General features: G+C 44.1%; 1 protein-coding gene across 1 annotated transcript in view; it reads left to right on the forward strand.

Annotated features, from left to right (window-relative positions):
• The window catches only part of scarf2 (scavenger receptor class F, member 2), a 36807-nt gene extending 25333 nt beyond the window's left edge, over positions 1-11474 (forward strand). The window contains 3 exon segments of the mRNA XM_080433905.1: positions 5404-5559; positions 8064-8652; positions 8654-11474. Of these exon segments, the coding sequence (XP_080290031.1) occupies positions 5404-5559; positions 8064-8652; positions 8654-9314 (1406 nt within the window). The 3' untranslated portion in view covers positions 9315-11474.
• Positions 11475-19822: the final 8348 nt, after the last annotated feature.

Below are 19822 nucleotides of genomic sequence, written 5' to 3' on the forward strand. Positions count from 1 at the left end.
GATCTCCCACAATGCAACAGCACATCCCATACATCCCACACGAGCCTTTGCCTTTGGGATCAACTTTCTTCCAGGAGAAGCTTTCTGGACTGAATTTCCACAGATCATTAAGGGTAGTAAAATTACTGGTGTCACCACCAAATATGTACAGCTCTCCATTGTAGGTAAAGGCTGAATGACCAAAGCGTACTGAACGAAGCTGTGCTGTGTTCAGCCAGCAGTTGGTCTCTGTGTCAAACACTCTGACGATGTTTTTGTTGGAGGAGCCTCCGGCCCCAAATACAAACATCTTTGTACCGATGATGGTGGCAGAGTGACATACAGGTGGTGGAGAGTCTCTTGTGTTAATTAAAGACCAGACCATTGTGCTGGTGTCCAACTTGTACATGTCATTATGGTATCTAGTCAGAGTGGTCAATCCTCCATGGATGTACATGACCTTCCCCAAGACACAGGCTGAGTGGTTCCACCTCGCTTCTGGAACAGTTTCAGAAACCTTTGGCTTGAACCATCTGTGGGTGTCGACATCAAATGCATAAAGAACATTGCATGCATAAAGATCCTTCGTGTCATATTTTTGACAAATATAACCCCCCCAGATGTAGACGATATTCTCTACCAGCACAGCTGTGTGGCAGCGGCGATTGGATGGAACCTCAAGGTGACATTCCCCTCTTCCAGTTGTCACTGGGGTCAACTTCCTCCAGCGTAAAGAGACTGTGCTGAAGACGTGAACATCAATCTGATCCTTGTTGTCATTCCTGATCCCTCCAAATGAGTAGACTTTGTCTCCCACGGCAACAGCAGCATGACCGTGAAACTCTGGTCCTCTGTTCAGATGCAGCGTCCAGCAGAACATTTCTCACAGACGGCTCCTCCAGGGATCAAAAACGATTCCTCAAATCCTTCTGTGTAAATGAATGGCATCCTATTGAGTGCACAAGCACTTATATTGGTTCACTGATGCAAACATCACATACATGTTGTCCAATCAAAGAAGCCGTTGGCTGTTGAAGTCCCTAATATGGCAAATTTTACCACAGATGTTAGGGGACTTCCATGATGTGAACCTCTGAGTTAGTGTTAGTTTGTAGGCAGTGGTGGAAAAAGTACTCAACTGTTTTACTTACGTAAAAGTATCAATACTGCAATGTAGAAGTACTCTGTTACAAGTAAAAGTCAGGAATAAAAAAATTACTTGAGTGAAAGTACAAAAGTATTGGCATCAAAATGTACTTAAAGTACCAAAAGTAAAAGCTCTAAAATGTTTGAAAATGGCCGATCTACAAGCTCACAACGCGTCGCGATGTGACACGTTGTGAGCTTTTAGATCGTCTATTTTCAAATATTCGGAATAGTCTGACGGCGACCTTTCTTTGCTGGCCTAGTCACGTGCACACACGTCATGCGAAGCCCGGCCCCTCTAGCCTCTCCTCTCCTCTCGGCTCCTCTCCTCTCCTCCGCCAAATACATATAAGCTTGGGGGTCCTTGAAATGGAAAAGTCTCAGAACCACTGATATAGAAACATACGTTTTTTTCAGAATACTGTTGGGATTTAGAAGACATTTGTAGAATCGGCTTCAGGTCTTAATGGGTTAAAGGACAAGTCCGGACTAAAATAACATATATAGCCTTTTTTCCTACTTATATTGATCCCAAATAACTGGCCATGGAGTCTATTTGCAGAATTGCCCCTGTTGTCCAGTTTCCCCAGCAGACCCCATAGCATAGAGCAGAGCCCATAAGCACTACTTACAGTATGCTATTTGTTGCGTTTTTTTCTTCTTTTTTCCCATTAATCTGTTATTTGTTGTCATTACACACGTATCCATGCCCCATGGCCAATCATTTGGAATCAATATAAGTAGGAAAAAAAGGCTAGATGTTATTTTATTCATAGTGTACTCACCCCTGTGCCAGCGATTTGCGTGTTTTTTTAATTTATTCATTTTGTAATTTTTCATTCAAAAAAATTATCTGGCTGCGGTTTTAAACACATACGACAGATCTACCAGCAGAGAGCAGCAAATAGACACCTTGATCACTCGCTGACTCGCTCAACCCCCCCCAAACAGGCTCAAACAGTCAATACGTCATAACCGGATGTGACGTTTTTGACAATCGCTGATCGGGATTAAGTACGATGTGATACACGACGACGATGACTGTTCGTCACCCAGACTTAAGAAAATAGAAGTGGAGCTCTCCGTTCGTTTTTTATACCGTGTGAAAAAAAATGTTTTTCCCTATTCTGGCCTAAAATGACCGGGGAAAAAAACGGAGAACCGGAAACGGAATCTGCGTCATGAAACCGGATCCCGGTGAGTGTGAAGTAAGTGGAAAACGAAACTGATGATGAAAAATAAACAGAACAGCGCGATCACAGATTAAACAATGAAAATTCCAAAGAACGAGTTAATTCGTTCTTCAGAATTGCGGCACGCAAGCGATGGATTTGAAAAACGAATTAATTTGATCTAGGCAATCAATGTGTTAATGTGATTAACCTCTATGCTGTCCTGAAAACTCAACAGCAAGGAATTGAACCTGCATGGCGTGCAGTTCTGCTACATAGTCAGGGGATTCCTTCTATCTGTACACTAAACAAACGGACGAGGCCGTGTGTCATCAGGGAGGTAAACACACACATCTGATGTGGTCCTGTAGAGTTTATACACCCACAGTTCCGTTCAGTCCAAAACAGTGCTGTGCACGCCAGGTGGGTCAGTGGACCACAAGCATCCATCCCCCTCAAACCACAGCTGTCCCCAGACTGAATGGTCAGCGGAACACTGTAGTTTCTAAATAAAAGGGGGAAGGAAGTGAAGGAGCGGAGATGGAGGGAGTAAGCAGGGAGGAATGAGGCTCTGACGGCTCAGGACCTATTACACAGTCAAATCATTTGTGTTATTGTCACCACTAACGCCCTGCTGTGTGTCATACTACAGTACGTTATATGATGGTGCCGTGTGTCAAAAATAGACAATCTACACGCTTGTAGATCAGCAATTGTCACTATTTGAATAGTTAATTCTTGAATGTGTGCCTACATCCAGTTCCTTGTGTCCAAAAAAGCAATTTTGGAGCATTTTAAAGGTGCATTGTACAGCATTTTGCAGCTTGCCATCAGTACAAACAACTTACAAAGAGCTTTGTTTATATCCAACATTGATCCCATAACCCAGAGTGACAGGCACAATGTAATTGGCTATTTGGTTGTGCAACAACTGCTAAATAATGATTGAGTAGTATTATGTGTAGCATATGTTTATGCTACTTACTTCAAGGGGCAGACCCTGCTACATTTAAGCTAAAAAATGTTGCAATTCTTGTTGCATTTTTAAAAAGAGCTAAAAATATGAATATTGCAATATTACTGTAAATGTTCATACTCTGTATCGGCAAGTATTCAAACATAAATCATTAGTACTCTGTGCTTTAGTAGTATGGGAGGGGTATTCCTAGTGCCCAGGATTCCTAGTGAGAGAGAGAGAGAGAGAGAGAGAGAGAGAGAGAGAGAGAGAGAGAGAGGGGGGGGGGAGGGGGGACAGAGCAAGGTTATAATAGTTTTGGATTTTTTATTATAGTTTAGTTTTAGTTAGTTTTGACATTTTTTTTCCTAATTCAGTTACGTAGTTTTAGTTAGTTTTTAGAGCGGGTTTGCTAGTTTTTATTTAGTTTCTATTTTTGTGACAACGCTTAGTTTTAGTTTAGTTTTTATTAGTTTTAATGTTAGTTTTAGTTTTAGGTTTCTGGGTGCTCAGAGAGGCTGCCTTGTACTCGCTATCAGTGGTGGAAAAAGTACTCACATTTGTTACTTAAGTAAAAGTATCAATACTGCAATGTAGAAATACTCTGTTACCAGTAAAAGTCCGGAATTCAAAATGTACTTGAGTAAAAGCACAAAAGTATTGGTATCAAAATTACAAACAAAGGTAAAAGTACTCATTATGCAGAATGTCCCATTTCACAAGTTTTCAAAATGTAGGCTATAAAAGGTAAACAAATCTTTTGAAAAAAGCAGATCTACAAGCTCACCAAAGCATTGTGAGCTTGTAGATCGGCTATTTTCAAATGGCCGAAATGAAGTGGGTATAATGTATGTTTTGTAATAATAATCAAAATACCTACAAAGTAACTAGTAACTAAAGTTTTCAAATAATTGTAGTGGAGTAAAAGTACCATTATTACCTCTGAGAGATAAAAATACAGAAAATTGGAAATACTCCAGTAAAGCAAAAGTACCTCAAAATTGTACTTAAGTGGGCTACAGTAGGCTACTTGAGTAAATGTACTTAGTTACTTTACACCGTGGTCCGTGGGGTTTTTCCCCTTGATAATTGCTCCACATTGTATCACCTGTTTGCACTACAAGGCAATTGTTATCGTCTTTCTTGCTGTTGTATTCAAATAAATCCCATATAGGACCATATTTCTCCCAACTTGTTTCTCCGTCGCCATTATAAAGTAACGTGCTGTGCCGTGCAGTCAGTCAGTCAGTCAGTGCTGCTCACGTGCTACAATGCACATTGAAAACAACCGGAGTAACTCGCCCCAAAACACGCTCGCCCCCAATTCTTTCGCGTACCAGTGATTCTAATACCGCCGGATATGCCCTGGGGCGACGGTGTTTTGGGGCGACTACGTCAGCGGACCAACGGTGACTGCAACTGACGTAGAACTGCGCAGAGGAAATGAATCGAATTAATTTAAATCTAAAAGGCTTATAAATATTGACAAAAACTAAAACGAAGGGCATTTTGACTATAATTTCAGTTAGTTTTAGTTAGTTTTGTAAACACACAATATAGTTTCAGTTAGTTATCGTTTTTCTTTTAGTTTTTCTTTAGTTTAGTTAACTGAAATGTTTTTTCACCTTTAGTTTTCGTTATTTCGTTAGTTTTAGTTAACTATAATAACCTTGGGACAGAGTCAGAGAGAGGTGCGTGCGTGCGTGCGTGCGTGCGTGCGTGCGTGCGTGCGTGCGTGCGTGCGTGCGTGCGTGCGTGCGTGCGTGCGTGCCTGTGAGAGAGAAAGAGAGAGTCCTCCTAAGCTACACAAAGTTGAAGGAAACAGGAGAAAAAACTAACCAAACCTCATTTGCAGTGATTATGCAGTCATGTCTTTGCATGCTAAATTAACAACTACAACATTTGATCAAATACTGAATACAATTAATTCAAAGCCATTTACACTCTCTTCTTATACCAACACTCAAAAAACAGCGTCGTCACTGTTGATAGTGAGAGAGTCAACCGTAATTATCGTAATCCATGGTGGTCCGAGACTGGGGGTACTTGAAATGAATGAGTTTTGCGAATCACTGGTGTAAGAATACTCCTGTGGCTGAACTGTTGGCTTCTCCTTTGTGTTTCTCTCTCTCTCCTTGCCGCCCTCCCCAGTAGCCCACCACGATCCAGAGAATACCTTCAACTGCAGCTTCATCGAGCCCCCGTCAGCGGCCGAGCAGCCCTCCCCCTCGTCCTGGTCGTCCCAGGAGTCATTCTCCTCGTTCGAGAGCGGCGACGACGGGCCCGTTTACTGCGTGCCCCATGAAGGTGAGTCACCATGAGCCGTGGACAATAACAGAGTGCAGTCGTGTCTGGAATGAGCCTCATGAACGTGCATTTTTGTCCCGCATATCGTGCCCTGGCAGATGGGAGCATGCAGACGCACATTGACACGCACCAATCAGGGTTGCCAGATCTGCTTATTATAATTTTCCCGCAAGATTTTATTTGAAAATAGCCGATCTACAAGCTCACAACGCGTCGCGATGCGACGCGTTGTGAGCTTGCAGATCGGCTATTTTCAAATAGCTGATGTACATGTTAACCCTTTAAGACCTGAGGCGATTCTTTAAAAAAAACAAAATCCTAACAGTTTTTGGAAAAAAATCAAAAAAATGTTTTTTCACGATTTTTCAAAAATAGCAGATCTACAAGTTCATAGCGCGGCACTCGGTGCCGCGCTATGAGCTTGTATATCTGCTATTTTTGAATAGCCAAAGAAATCTAAAGTGACACATATGCGTTCCAGGTATTAATGGGTTAAAGTACTCATGTGGCCCATAGTCGCTTCTTTTGGGCTGGTTTTCCTAGGCTGCTTGTTTCTCTCACAGAATCTGGCAACACTGACACCAATGCACATGGCCCTCAATTTGATTGAGTGATGGATGGATAACACAAAACAAATCCTGGGGACTTGTTTCCATTGTGGTCCTATGTATTCAATTCATCAGCATAGCATAAAAAAATAACACAATAATACGTGTCATCAACAAATACAAAACACACAAACGTACTGTATCTATGGCTGCGACTATTGATTGTTTTCTTAGGGATATTTTTATTGGATTGCTATTTTGATTAATCAAATAATCTTAAGCACTTTTTAAATACATCAACGAGTTGACACGGATGTGTAATAAAGTACGTTGATTAGTCTGATACTACTTAAGCCCTGTCATACCTCATCGTACAATGGTGTTGTGCGAATATAGACGGACAATCTAGAAGCGCACAACGTGTCACATCTCGTTACATGAACCCCAGCGTCCCTATTCTGGGGGCGAATATTTGGCAAAAATAGCAGAGGTTTGGTGTAGAGGGAAATATGGAACGGACCAAGTATAGAGAGTTGGGGGTCAATTAACCCATTAAGACCTGGAACGCATCTGTGTCATTTTAGATTTCTTTGGCTATTCAAAAATAGCAGATATACAAGCTCATAGTGCAGCACAGAGTGCCGCACTATGAGCTTGTAGATCTGCTATTTTTGAGAAATCGTGAACATTTGTGCAAATCTTTGAATATGTATATTTTTTTGAGCGAACATTTGTAACTCAAATCTTTGCTTCTGGGGGTCCCTGGAACAAAATATTTTCAGATGGGGGTCCGCGGCCAAATACATGTAATTTTGGGGGTCCTTGACATGAAAAAGTTTGAGAACCACTGATACAGAAACATAGGTTTTTAGAAAAAAAAATCAGGATTTAGAAGACATTCTGTAGAATCGGAACCTCAGGCCTTAATGGGTTAAGTATATAGGGGCTTAAGTGGTTAATCAATTAAATCGGTGAACTGTAGCACCACTAAACGTGTCTGTCATAGATGTGAGCGTGAAAGCGTCCAGTACCCCCGGTGCGACTATGCAGTGAGTCACCCACCTCTGTAAATGTCATTAAGGAGAATAGGAGATAGTCGGCTACTTATCGTATGCCATCTTGTCTCAGCTCCTTACTGGCCTCTGGATGCGGCAGCACAAACAGGAAATGGAAAGGTCAAAGTCAGCATATGGCGCTAGTTCAAAGTGTATGACTCACTCCTGCTGTTGTGTGGACATTCTGTGGAAACCACCCTCCCAAGTGAGGTTTTCTTTTTTTAAGCACATATTTATTTTAGATTGCAGTGCAGTTGAAAATGATTTGGGCCAGAGGAATGCCATTTAATCCCCGCTGGGGGACTAGCTTCAGGAACAAAACAATCACAGCAAACGTCACAAAACATAATAGTAGGGGTCGACGGTAATCAAACTAATTTATTTAATCAAATTTAATATAATAATTGATTAATCATCTATTCCTATTTTGGGAATCGAGTCAGACGAAGTATAAAATAATGCTTAAAGAACCATTTTCAGCCGATCTTCATATAATTGGTCATCACTAATTCTCATTATAAGATGTCACCATTTCTGTCTATTCAGTCTGTGTCTCAGAAGAGGGCTGTGGACAGGTCAGAAACCTGCTTACCAGTGACATCATTGGTAGGCAGGTTTCTGAACTGTCCATAGTCCACCATGGACTATGGACTATTTCATGAGAGAAAGATGAGTAGACGAAAATTGTGGCATCTTTTTATGAGCATTATCAATTTGTTGGTATATAGAATATACATCTAAACATTTTTTTTTTTAAACGCGCTTCTTGATCATTCGACTAATAGAAAAAGTTAATAAAATAATCGAAAGTTGCAGCCCTACATAATATTGTATGTTTTTGTTACATTTTTGCACTGAACTGGATGAAAACTCGTTGAATGACTCTGTCAATGTTCCACAGAATCTGTGACCGAGAGCAAGGAGAAGAGCAGCCCCACTCCTGCGGCAGAGAAGTCATTAGCGCCCGCTAGTGAGGAGGATGCAGGTGAGTACACCTCCCTGAAAGACACCAGTGCCACCAAACCAGAGGGGAGCGAGCAGCCCTTGCTCAAGTCCTCCGACAGTGAGGGCTCCACCAGTGGCTCAGAGTCTGCAATCGGGGCCCTCTACGCACGAATCGCCCGCTTATCCAAGCAGTCCAAGGAGGAAGAGGGTGGTGGCAGGGATGGGACTGGGACTCCCACCCCGGAAGCCAAGCGTAACGGCAAGCCACCTCCTTCCCCTGGAAAGACCAAACCGCGCCCGCCAGACCCATCCACCAAGCCCAAGGTGTCATGGATCCATGGAAACGCTACAGGGTCTCCCCAGCCGGAGCAGCAGGGGGTCACGAAGCCACTCGCGGCGCCGAAAGAGAAGAGGCGGAGCTCCAGTGATGGCTCGGCCAGGAGCGAGGAGCGGCAGAAAATGAAGGAGCAAGCCAAGGAAAGGCAGAAGAATCAGGAGGAGAAGGACGCTGAAACCAATGGCTCCCCCAACAAACACAAGCCTCAGCGGGGGTAGCAAGTCTGGGGAGGGGGAACACGGCAGCCACAGCCACATAGACCACATCAACGGCGTGGTCCAGAATGCCCTCAAGAAGATTAGCATCTTCCATAGCCACTCGCCCGACAAAAAGGACATCGATAGTCCCAAAGAGTCCCCCAAGGAGCCACCCAAGAGCCCCAAAGTCCACCACCCTGTTCACCACATGAACTCGGAGGCCGCCACACTGCTGGCCGCTCAGCTCAAAGAGAAGACCCAAAGCATCAACAGGAACGAGGGGAACGGCCTGATGAAGACAAACGGTCTGTCCACGCCGAAGGCCACCCGGGAGAAGCCTACTCCTCCGCAGAAGGCAAAGAGGACCCCCTCCTCCACCGGCCCGGGCCAGCAGGGCGCCACCACCAAGCCCCTGCTCCCCACCAGCAGCAGCCTCCAGAAGATGGTGGCGCCCGTCACCAGTGACCCAGGGGCCCCCGAAGCCAAGAGCCCGGAGAAGCAGGACTTGAACGGCTCAAAGGCAGGCGGGGACCCCACGGTGGACCCCACACCAAAGAAGACGCCCATAAAAAAGCCACCCAGGAAGAAAGGCAAGGAGGGGACTTTGGATACGTCAGAGACTAAGACGCCCCAGCCAAAGACAGCCATTATGCCACCGCAGATAGTGAAATAGGACATTTTTTTAAAGACAAACAAGCCTGCGTTTCCAATGGATTCTGAGGACTACAGTGACTTTTTTGGAGGGTGGAATGCGAGTTTTTTTTCGACTAAGGAACTATGTCTTTTTGTTTTCTTCCTGAGAGCGTACTATGGCTCGTGGACCAGTAGAAAGTAACAAATACTTTTGAACTGCGACTTCAGTTGTATCGGTGAGTTGTATCATAATGACCTCTATGCTACTTAGTATTACTTTACATAAATTCTCTTTTGTATAACAATCCATTTATCAGTATCCTACCACAGCCTGTGTGGTCAATGCAACTGTGAGAACTTCAACCTGACAGTTTTAACAGTGGCACAAACTAAACATTCATCTCTATTGCTCTACAATATGCCCACCACTATATTTATCTCTGTTGAATAAGCATCATTATGAAGTTTAATGCAAATGATTGATAACTAGGAATTTGCTTGTTTATGTATGGTCTCCACCAAGGTACTAAAATTGACTGTAAAACTATGTCCTTTGAGGACGTCTAGATAATATTTTCCTCCTTGTTGCTATGGACTCCAACACAGAGTCCAAACAGTAGTACTGTCTTAAGTCAAGTTGATTTATATAAGGTCCTTGCTTTAGTCATCAAGGCAGTTATTTGCCAAAAATATTGAATGATGTTGATTTCTAAAAGTCTTCTACAATTTCATGCAATAAGACTGGTTGGAGATCAAACAATCCAAAGTCAATTACAAAAGCTGAATGTTCTCATCTTCTTTCCTGCTGGAGCAAGCCACACACAAATCATGAATCTTAAGCTAAGCTTTGGACTTACCCTATTTCACGCTTATAAGTCCACTCCAGTTGCTCTCTTTCTTGTATTTCTTGACATCAAGGCTTTTCTTTGGCATAGCATCTAAAAACCCTGCTTTTTCTGCAAAAGATTCAGACATGATTTATTGAAGACCAAAAAAGCTCCCTAATGTCCTTAATGCATACCCCAAAACCCCTGGCTTCTATTGGTACCAAATCACCAGAATATGCTTATTTTTTTTAACACAATGTATTTCTTATGTAGCAGTAGGCCAACAGGTCCCTTGTCACTTCACCTGAAACCTTAAATTTAAGCTAGTCCCACAAAGAGATACTAGATTGAATTGTTCACATAGCTAAATGTTTTAGTCTCATTGTATCAAGGGTATGAATCTATACCACTAAATGGTACCAGTACCTGGATGGTTCATATCTGCCTCACCTGTGGATCAGTTTATCAAACATATGTTTTATAGCTTGCGCATTTAGCTGATGCTCTCATCCGGAACGGTTTACATAACAAGCTGCAGTACACCATCATAATAGTGCTCTTCCTGTCGGACCTCTACAAACCTTCTTTCTCTTGATGTACTTTGCCAACTTGAACTCTTAATATTGAGCTTTAAATCAGTAAACCAAAAAGGTATGGGACAATGATACTTAACTTGACCTAATTGCTTTCATATACTATATATATATATATATATACTGTATATATGTCAAAAGGAGATGGTCTTGATTCTGATAACGGGTGGATAGTTGTATTAAATAAAGCAAACAGAACATGAGCTATGAATGATGGATGATACGGTATGGTAGCAGCAAATCCAAAGTGCTCACAAAGGTCATGGACATTGGATACAAGGTTGGGCGCTTTAAGTACTGAGGAATATGACTTACATTTACAAATAGCTTTACATGATTGCCTTGTGTTTTGTTTTGTGTTTTCATCAAGGTACATCCAGTTCAATTCTTTGGTTATCTTTTTTTTTTTACTTGCTCCACATTTTCTACTCGTGAATGTTGTGTATGTTTTATTATCATGTTTGTAAGCTGTGCTTATATGATCTTTTTACTGTTCCTCTACTTCACTCGGTGTCAATGAACTGGCTTTCATGTGGTATTTGCTCTTCTTTTGTATGTCGTTTGGTTCTGAATTATGACGACCCCCCCCCCTTCCTGTAAAGTTTACATTGGCTCTGTAATGTTCTCTGTTGATGTTATTGTTTGTGTAACACTTAACTGCATGACGCAGAGTGTAATTATATGGCATTCAAAGCTACACAGGAAACCTGCAACCTCTCCCTCTCTCTCTCTCTCTCTCTCTCTCTCTCTCTCTCTCTCTCTCTCTCTCTCTCTCTCTCTCTCTCTCTCTCTCTCTCTCTCTCTCTCTCTCTCTCTCTCTCTTCTCTCTCTCTCTCTCTCTCTCTCTCTCTCTCTCCATTTGTTATCCTTTCCTCCCATAGGAAAAGCTAACGCATACAAAAAAGGATTATACAGTATGTCTAACTGATACCACTGAGGGAAAGAACGTATATAACTGAAACCATACCATTGTGTGATGATAAAGTGGCTATTTTTAATGCGAGAAAACCCCAAAAACATATCTTTTTGTATGTTTGACTGGCCCCGCCTCTGTCTCTACAGGCTTGCAGTGCATATTTGTAAAGAAGGGCCTTGAAATGCTGCAAAACCATTAGCAACTGTACGGTATATTTTGCCTGTTGTGGTCTGTTTGTTTAATTTGTTTGTTTGTTTGTTTGTTTGTTAGCGACTTTGATTTCCGTTTGTGTATGGTTAAATCAGTGTTTTCTCATGTACTTCTTTGAAATAAAAAGCGATACATGTAGCTATATTGAAACCAAAAATGAAAGTCAGTCCTCATGTAGTTATGTTTTACAACTGTGATTGCAACATGTGGCAGTTCACAGGGTGAGTCATTTAGTTGCTAACGAGTCTGATTTTCGAGACCATAACCTGACCTGTAAAGCAGATCTCCAAGCATCGACAGTGCAGTGAAAAAGGGACATGGTATCCACATGAACCCTAATGTCCCTATTCTGGGGGGGGGGGGGGGGGGGGGGGGGGCGAACATTTGACGAAAAAGCTCGTACGAGCTTGTAGATCAGCTATTTTCGGCAGACCTACAGTATTATAGAGCCCTGGGGGTACTCTGGTCGGGTTTAAGTGCTTAAGCAATATACCTGTAGCATAGCTCTCTCCCATCGACTCCGTTCAGACCGATTCATTCTCCTCCTGATTGATATCGGACCCTTTCCTGTGACTCTGGGCTATACCGGCTGCCATGTCCTGGACTGGTGACGGGGAAGGGGGTCCTGCGGAGCAAAGCGTTTGCCACGGTCGATCACAGCGGATCTTCAAAGGGCCTGGGGGGAGCCAGGAGACCCGTTCAGCGGTGCTCCTGGAGGACGTGGGACAAGAGCTCCTTTCATTTGAAGGAAACAGTGGGAACACTGTGCCGAGGACCTCAGAGTTAATGCATCACGCGCTGCATATTTGTCCGCTTTCGGAGGGGAGATGGGGGTTCTATAGCCAGGAGCGAAGTGAGCGGAGGGGGGTGTGTGTGTGTGTGTGTGTGTGTGTGTGTGTGTGTGTGTGTGTGTGTGTGTGTGTATTATGAATGATGTGTACAGTATATGTATGTATGTGAGAATGGACGGATAGGTCATGCATTTGTTAATTGGAACCAGAAGGGGCTTTGGTTTGGAGTCCGCTTTGTTGTCAGTCACCATGCTCTACTGACAGTACAGCACCATGCACATACTGTGTGTGTGTGTGTGTGTGTGTGTGTGTGTGTGTGTGTGTGTGTGTGTGTGTGTGTGTGTGTGTGTGTGTGTGTGAGAGAGAGTGTGTGTGTGTGTGTGTGTGTGTGTGTGTGTGTGTGTGTGTGTGTGTGTGTGTGTGTGTGTGTGTGTGTGTGTGTGTGTGTGTGTGTGTGTGTGTGTGTGTGTGTGTGTGTGTGTGTGTGTGTACGTGTTTACGTGTGTGAGTGCACCCACACTAGCATGTGTGCATCGGCCAAACAAAGTTTAGTCGAGTCTGTGGCTGCAGGGCAGAGGTCAAGATGTGAGACGTGGGTCGACCACATCCTCAACCCCACTCAGCCAATCAGCTCCCACATGGCCCTACAAAAGGCCTATTTCGGGGCCACTTGTGGCTTTTTTCCCACTGTGCACTCCTCAAAGGTACAGACACTTCCCCGAAACAGTCTCTGAGTGCACGCCACGGATGACAAAATGCAGCCACGCAGCACCCGTCAGAAAGCCCTCTGATGTTGAATGAATGCCGGCGGTCACCCCCAAAGTACACATTTTCACCGCGGCGAAGCCTTCTGCTTTCAAGTGAGTGAACCATGTGCGTGTGACTCGAAATCAGCGTTGCCAGATTCTGCGAGAGAAACAAGTGGCCATGGTCTATGAAAACGAGTCCAAAAGAAGCGACTAGGTCGCATCATGATCACACACACAGGGGTCCCCAGCAAATGTAGTTAAAATAGCATCAAAATCTGTTTTACCACTTGAACCCTACATCAGCTATTTGAAAATTGCACATAGACATGATACTGTTCATGATACTGATGTGATTCTGATCTTGATACGGACCATGATACTGACCATGATACTGACCATGATACTGACTTCATACTGACATCATACTGACCATGATGCTGACATCATACTGACATCATACTGACCATGATACTGACCATGATACTGACATCATACTGACATCATACTGACATCATACTGACCATGATACTGACCATGATACTGACCATGATGCTGACATCATACTGACATCATACTGACATCATACTGACCATGATACTGACCATGATACTGACCATGATACTGACATCATACTGACCATCATACTGACCATCATACTGACCATGATACTGACCATGATACTGACCATGATACTGACCATGAAACCGACCATGATTCAAACAACATTATGCAGCAAGCCCAAATCAGCAACTGCACTTAGTAAACATTAAACAAGCCTAAAAAGAAAACGCAACCACCGATACTAACAAGCGACTTTACAGAAAAACAAGCCCAAAGTCGCTTATACTAAGCGGACATGGCAACGCTGCTCGAAATGTGCTCTCTAGTCCGTGCACGCGGCCTCTCTCTGCTGCGCAGCAGGACGCTGAAGAATGTCAACGACGAGTGCCTCTGCTGCGCCTGCCTCTGTCCTCAACCCGAACAGATGGGGAAGATTCACAGCTGAGCGTGCCGACACATGGCCTATAGATCTTAGCTGTGGGAACAACGTGGCTTGGGAATGTCGAGCGCACTGTCTATGTACATTATGTGTCACCGCTGCATGGCATTTCAGGATGTTGCTGTTGTTCACGATTGCCGGCATGAATGCACTTTGATGGGTTTTGTATGCCTGCTGGAGTTTGAGCGGAATATTAACTCCAAGAGTATAATGTGACATATTATACATGCATTACATACGTTACATTTGTACGCTCTCGGAGTTAGATGAACAGGATTTTAGTGTGTACTAAAAACGGGACGGTCTGCATGCGATTACGGACCCTGAGCTCTCGTTGACATTGCATACAGTAATATTCCCTAATCATATCGAGGTGGTACCAAAAATGATCGTGTGAGTCATAAATAAAAAAGCATGCGTGCACGCACGCACACACACACACACACACACACACACACACACACAAAGGGGCAACTATACAGGATAGCTCATGGGGTGGTCACAAAGACCGGGTTAGGAGTGTGGGAAGGGGGGGTTCAATGACATGTCGACTGCCAGTCTAAACAGCAGTTTGGAAGCTGGGACATCCACGCCGTGCCAAGTCTATAGAAGCTGGCCGGGTTTTTTAAAACCCCCGCTCCCTATGAGTCAGCCAAAAGCCCTAGACCCAGAGAACCCATTCTGATCCCCACGTTGCTATGGCAATGGGAACAGATTGGAGCCACATCTGGTAGCCATTTCAGCCCCTGCGAGAAGAGGAAGAAAGAAATTTATGAGTGAGGGGGAAAAAAAGACAAATATTTTCTGCAACGCAAAGCAGAAAGAAAGTGGAGTAGAGTTACACTTGAAAGGGGGCTGAAAATATTAATTTTGCTGTGGCTGGAGTCGACGAGGAGCCTCTCGGTGCCCCTTGTAAGTCGTGGATAATAGATTAACTTTGCTTTGTTTGGACTTGTGTTCTTGTAAGATGACATAGCATAGAGCGATGGATATAAACTTTTGGGGAGATAAGTTTGATGAAGGCCACTTTTGATGTGGTCACTGAATCCCATGTAGGCACACTGAAATCCATTAATCACTAGTGGAAATGACCATCAACCTTAACCATGTGAACCCTAGCTTCCTTATTCTGGGCATGTCATAATGGGTTAACATCTGGCGAACATTCTGCCAAAACAGGAGATCTGCATGCTTGATAGCGATCTACAAGCTCACAGTGCATCGCAACGCCAATTGCATATTTGAGGTACTGTACATAGGTATTTATTTCCTTGAAAGAGGCCTTTTAACACTCATCTATTATAGCTGCGTTCTCTGCCATTTTCTTCCCTCTAGCTGGATATTTTATTTTATTCCAGTCTTCAGACAGTTGGACCGCGGTACCTTCTGACACGAATGTTCAGTCGTTGCAACGTGAGTTCCTAAAATGCAGTCATATCCCTGGCAGAGCCGCCGTATCGGACAAGCCAACAGTGATCGGAAAAGGCTGTTTACGTCTCCCATCGCTTGTCGACGCGTTGTCTGCGAGGGACGCTGGTCTAATTGCAGTCCTCCTTACACGTTAAATGCTGTTTCTCAGCCCTGTGGAAATGCAGTAACTATGAAGTGACATTTACTGGAAATGGAGCTGGCGCTCTTCCTGGGCCAAACCGGCCGAGAAACTGAGGTCAGTGCGGAACCAGAGGAGGGAAAATAGCGTTCGAGATCACATGTGTGTGTGACATCCACTCGCTCTGTGATTTAAGACTGTCATTATAATAGCCCCGAAAAGCTCCTTCGCAATGGCACCAAACGAAAATAGGCCCTTCCTAAACGTGCTGGTTAAAAAGGCAGACCACACTTTTTGCAGCCTGACCTCCCAAATAGATGCTCAGATGAGGCCGGTAATTGTGCTGTAACTAGGTCAACAAGAGCTGCTCCGCTGAAGTGCGGAAGGCAAGTTCAAGCCTTTGATGCTTACGCCTAATTGTATGCTCCTCCGTACGACGGTGTCGCAAAGCCGAAAATAGGCGATTTACAAGCTCACAACGCGTCACATCCGCAACGCGTTATGAGCCTGTAAATTCGCTATTTTCAGCATGTGACACTACCATATGACGCATTAAGCGAGTGTTTTTCAAATGGGGGATACGTGGTGTAACCCAAGGGGTACATGGAGGTAGGCCTACTACAGGGGGTACATAGAAAAGGGGGGGGGGGTTACTTATGCAACTACTGGTATTCCACTCCATTCCTTATTCGTAATGTTATATTCTTCAAAAGGTGGGTTATCATGCAATTATAGCATCATAGCTAGAGTTTTCTATAAAAACGTCAGAAATCAGGGAAAGGGGATACTGAAGCCAAAAACATTTGAGAACTACTGCTTTAAGCGTTCTGGAAAAAAACAGGCCGGTTCAATTCCACCACGCTTCTGTGTGACATAGCGTGTAGACCAGGCTCTTTGTAGTTCTGTTGTACAGTGGTTCATCCGAGTGAATCCCAAAACCTCAGGAGGCCTTGAAGTGTAAGTATTCAAGTGGCATATCACCCGCAGTGTTTCTGTAAGACACATGCACACATTATGACTGCTTAATTAGCTCTCATCTTAGCTGCATAAACATGGAAATAGAAATCACTGTGAATAACTGGAGAGTGATTCATACACCCAGACAGATTTTTTTTTTTCAAAGACGGTAGGGGTGTGCAAACAGTTGTCTTGGACTGCAAATTGCCCTGGCTTTTTCCCTCCTTGTCAGCATAATTCTGTGGCGCGAGCGGAAAGGATTCGAGAATCTAATAGAAAACAGATCGTTCAGATGCTCCGAGACTCCATCTTCTGTCTCTTTCTGTATTTCGTTTCCAAAATAATCTCTAAGTCAACCCTCTGTCTCTGACTCTCTCTCTCTCTCTCTAGCCCTTTCTCTCAACGGTTGTTGCCTTTGTTCTCAACCCCCCCCCCCCCTCCTGTCTTTTCTCACACAACCATCACATCTCATCCGTTATCTGTGCAATGACCGGTACTTCAGACATCGCATCGTGGCTCGAGGTTTCGATTTTCACATTGTTCCAAAGGCTGACCCAAATCTCTCTCTCTCTCTCCCCCCACACCCCCTTCTCCCTGGGGCGAGGGGGTGTGGGGGGTGAGGGGTAACCGCTGCCTCGCTCCAAATATTGGAAAGGAAAACGGTCACAAGACTTTGGTCCCTCCGTCCCAAACCTAAGGCTTGATTCGGTCGCCGAAAATAGCAGATCTGCATGCTCACGGCGGGACGGGTTGCGAGCTTGTAGATCTGCAATTTTCTAAACGAAGAATAAATCAGCCAGGGGAAAGGAAAGGAGCAGTTGGAAAGCTCATATGTTTTCAAGCACTGAACCCGGGGCTGTCCCCGACAATCGGTCTCGTATCTGTGGACCGACCGCAGACTACAACGGCTTTGTTTTTAGCTTGACGCACCAAACTCACGCTCTCCGCCTTGTGCCAAGATCAGTCGCAGAAACACATGTGGATGCAGGGTTAGGAGGCTTTTGGCCACCGCATGCCGGTCCAACCCCCCCCCCCCCCCCCACACACACACACACACACACACACACACACACACACATACACACACCCCACAAACCACAGCCAGATTGGCCTTATCATCCCATTGTTACCATGGAGCCAGGTCACGATTATTCACACCCTCCCTTATCCGTGGCTAATGTAGTGAGACGATACGCTTCCTCTGTGCTCCACCTCCAGACTCCAGACTCTGATAATGACCAGCTGACTGGGAGAGAGAGAGAGTGAAGGGGTCAGCTTACTCTCTAGTGGTTCCCAAGCACAAGGGTTGTGACCCATTTTAGGTCAAGTAAATATACTGCTGGATTTTTTGTTTTAATAACAAAAAGCCAAAAATAAATCCCAATTCTTAATTCAGTGTTTGCAAGATTTTCAGAAATTCATCAAATAAACATGCAGTATATATAATATAATAAGAGAAGATTTTCAGATTTTTTTTCTTTTATATATTTCTAGATTTCCTTTTCATCTAAAATAGTGACAAAATCTCACAAGCTCACGTCGCATTGCAATGCTTTGTGAGCTTGTAGATCTGCTAGTTTCACTATTATTGAAATACGGTGGTGGTTAATTCCTGATCATTTTGTAAGTTTGGCAATTTTGACAACAAAATGTATCTTTTAGGTCTTGAGCTGAAACGTTTGGGAACCACTGGCTTACTCTCTGTGTGCACGTGTGCATGTGTTGTGTTTGTGTGTACAGCGAGAACGGACCTGTCCGTTTGGCTCCGTATTCTCACGGTTCAATGAACTCTGAGGATTTCACGGCGTACCATCCATACTGTAGGACCCGGTCGGTCTGTGCTACCCAACAGGCCCCACGACTGGAGCCATTATGGGGAGCCATGTGTTTCTGATTAGCCCGGGCTCAGATTAGAAGGGAGGGGGCCAGCGGTGGTCGTCTGTTTGCCCTCCGGCCCCTCTGATGTGGTCGGCGACTGGACATCCATCACTGCAAATCCCTCCGCCCTATCCTCCCCGACCCCCACCCCTTGACCACATCCGCAATGATGTCACCGCAAAAGCCATACCTAGCACCTTATCCGTCTCCCTGTATAAATATGTAAACACTGGACTCTCCGCCAGTGAAAATAAACCAATTTGACCTACATTTTGTAGCTGTCCGGCAGAAACCTCATATCTCCATGAATTCAACTTTTTCGTTTATTAAAAATGAATTAATGTTAACTTCATCATCAAACTACAGTGTCACTCAAAAGTAGCAAACATAGCTGATCTACAAGCTCACCGTGCATCACGATGCTAGGCATTGTGAGCTTGCCGATCTGCTATTTTTGCAGATCTGCCATTTTGGTTTTCCGATTGGATTGATTGGAAAATAGTAATGTTTTTCCATTTCCTGAAAAGGAAAAGTTTTGGACATACAAGGTTTCCACAGGACAGTGACGATTTGCAGCGAGAATGCAGGCAACACATTGCCAAGATGTCACTGATGGATTCTTGTGAGCCGTGCGTGCTCTTGGGCGTGCTGCCAAGTCATATAGCCCGATGTATACATTGTCATATGACGGAGTCGCACGCCGACAATAGCAGATCCAGAAGCTCAAAAATGTGTCACAATGCGAGGGGGTCTGAGCTTATAGATGTGCTATTTTTGCACACACACACACACACACACACACACACACACACACACACACACACACACACACACACACACACACACACACACACACACACACACACACGAGCTGGTATTAGCAAAACAAAAACATTCCAATGAATCCTTTTCAGTTTAAAAAAAGCAGGCTCGCAAAAAGTTGTACAAAAATCTCTGTACACAAATGTTATTTGAAACAACTTTTCATTCCTTTCAAATCGATCAAAACACAGTTGTTTTGTACGGAGCCTTAGAAGATTTGCGAGCAGTTTGGCTCTGCACCAAGATAGGGTGTGTG

The sequence above is a fragment of the Gymnoscopelus braueri genome (assembly GCF_963280865.1).
Source record: "Gymnoscopelus braueri genome assembly, chromosome: 7".
Taxonomy (NCBI): Eukaryota; Metazoa; Chordata; class Actinopteri; order Myctophiformes; family Myctophidae; genus Gymnoscopelus; species Gymnoscopelus braueri.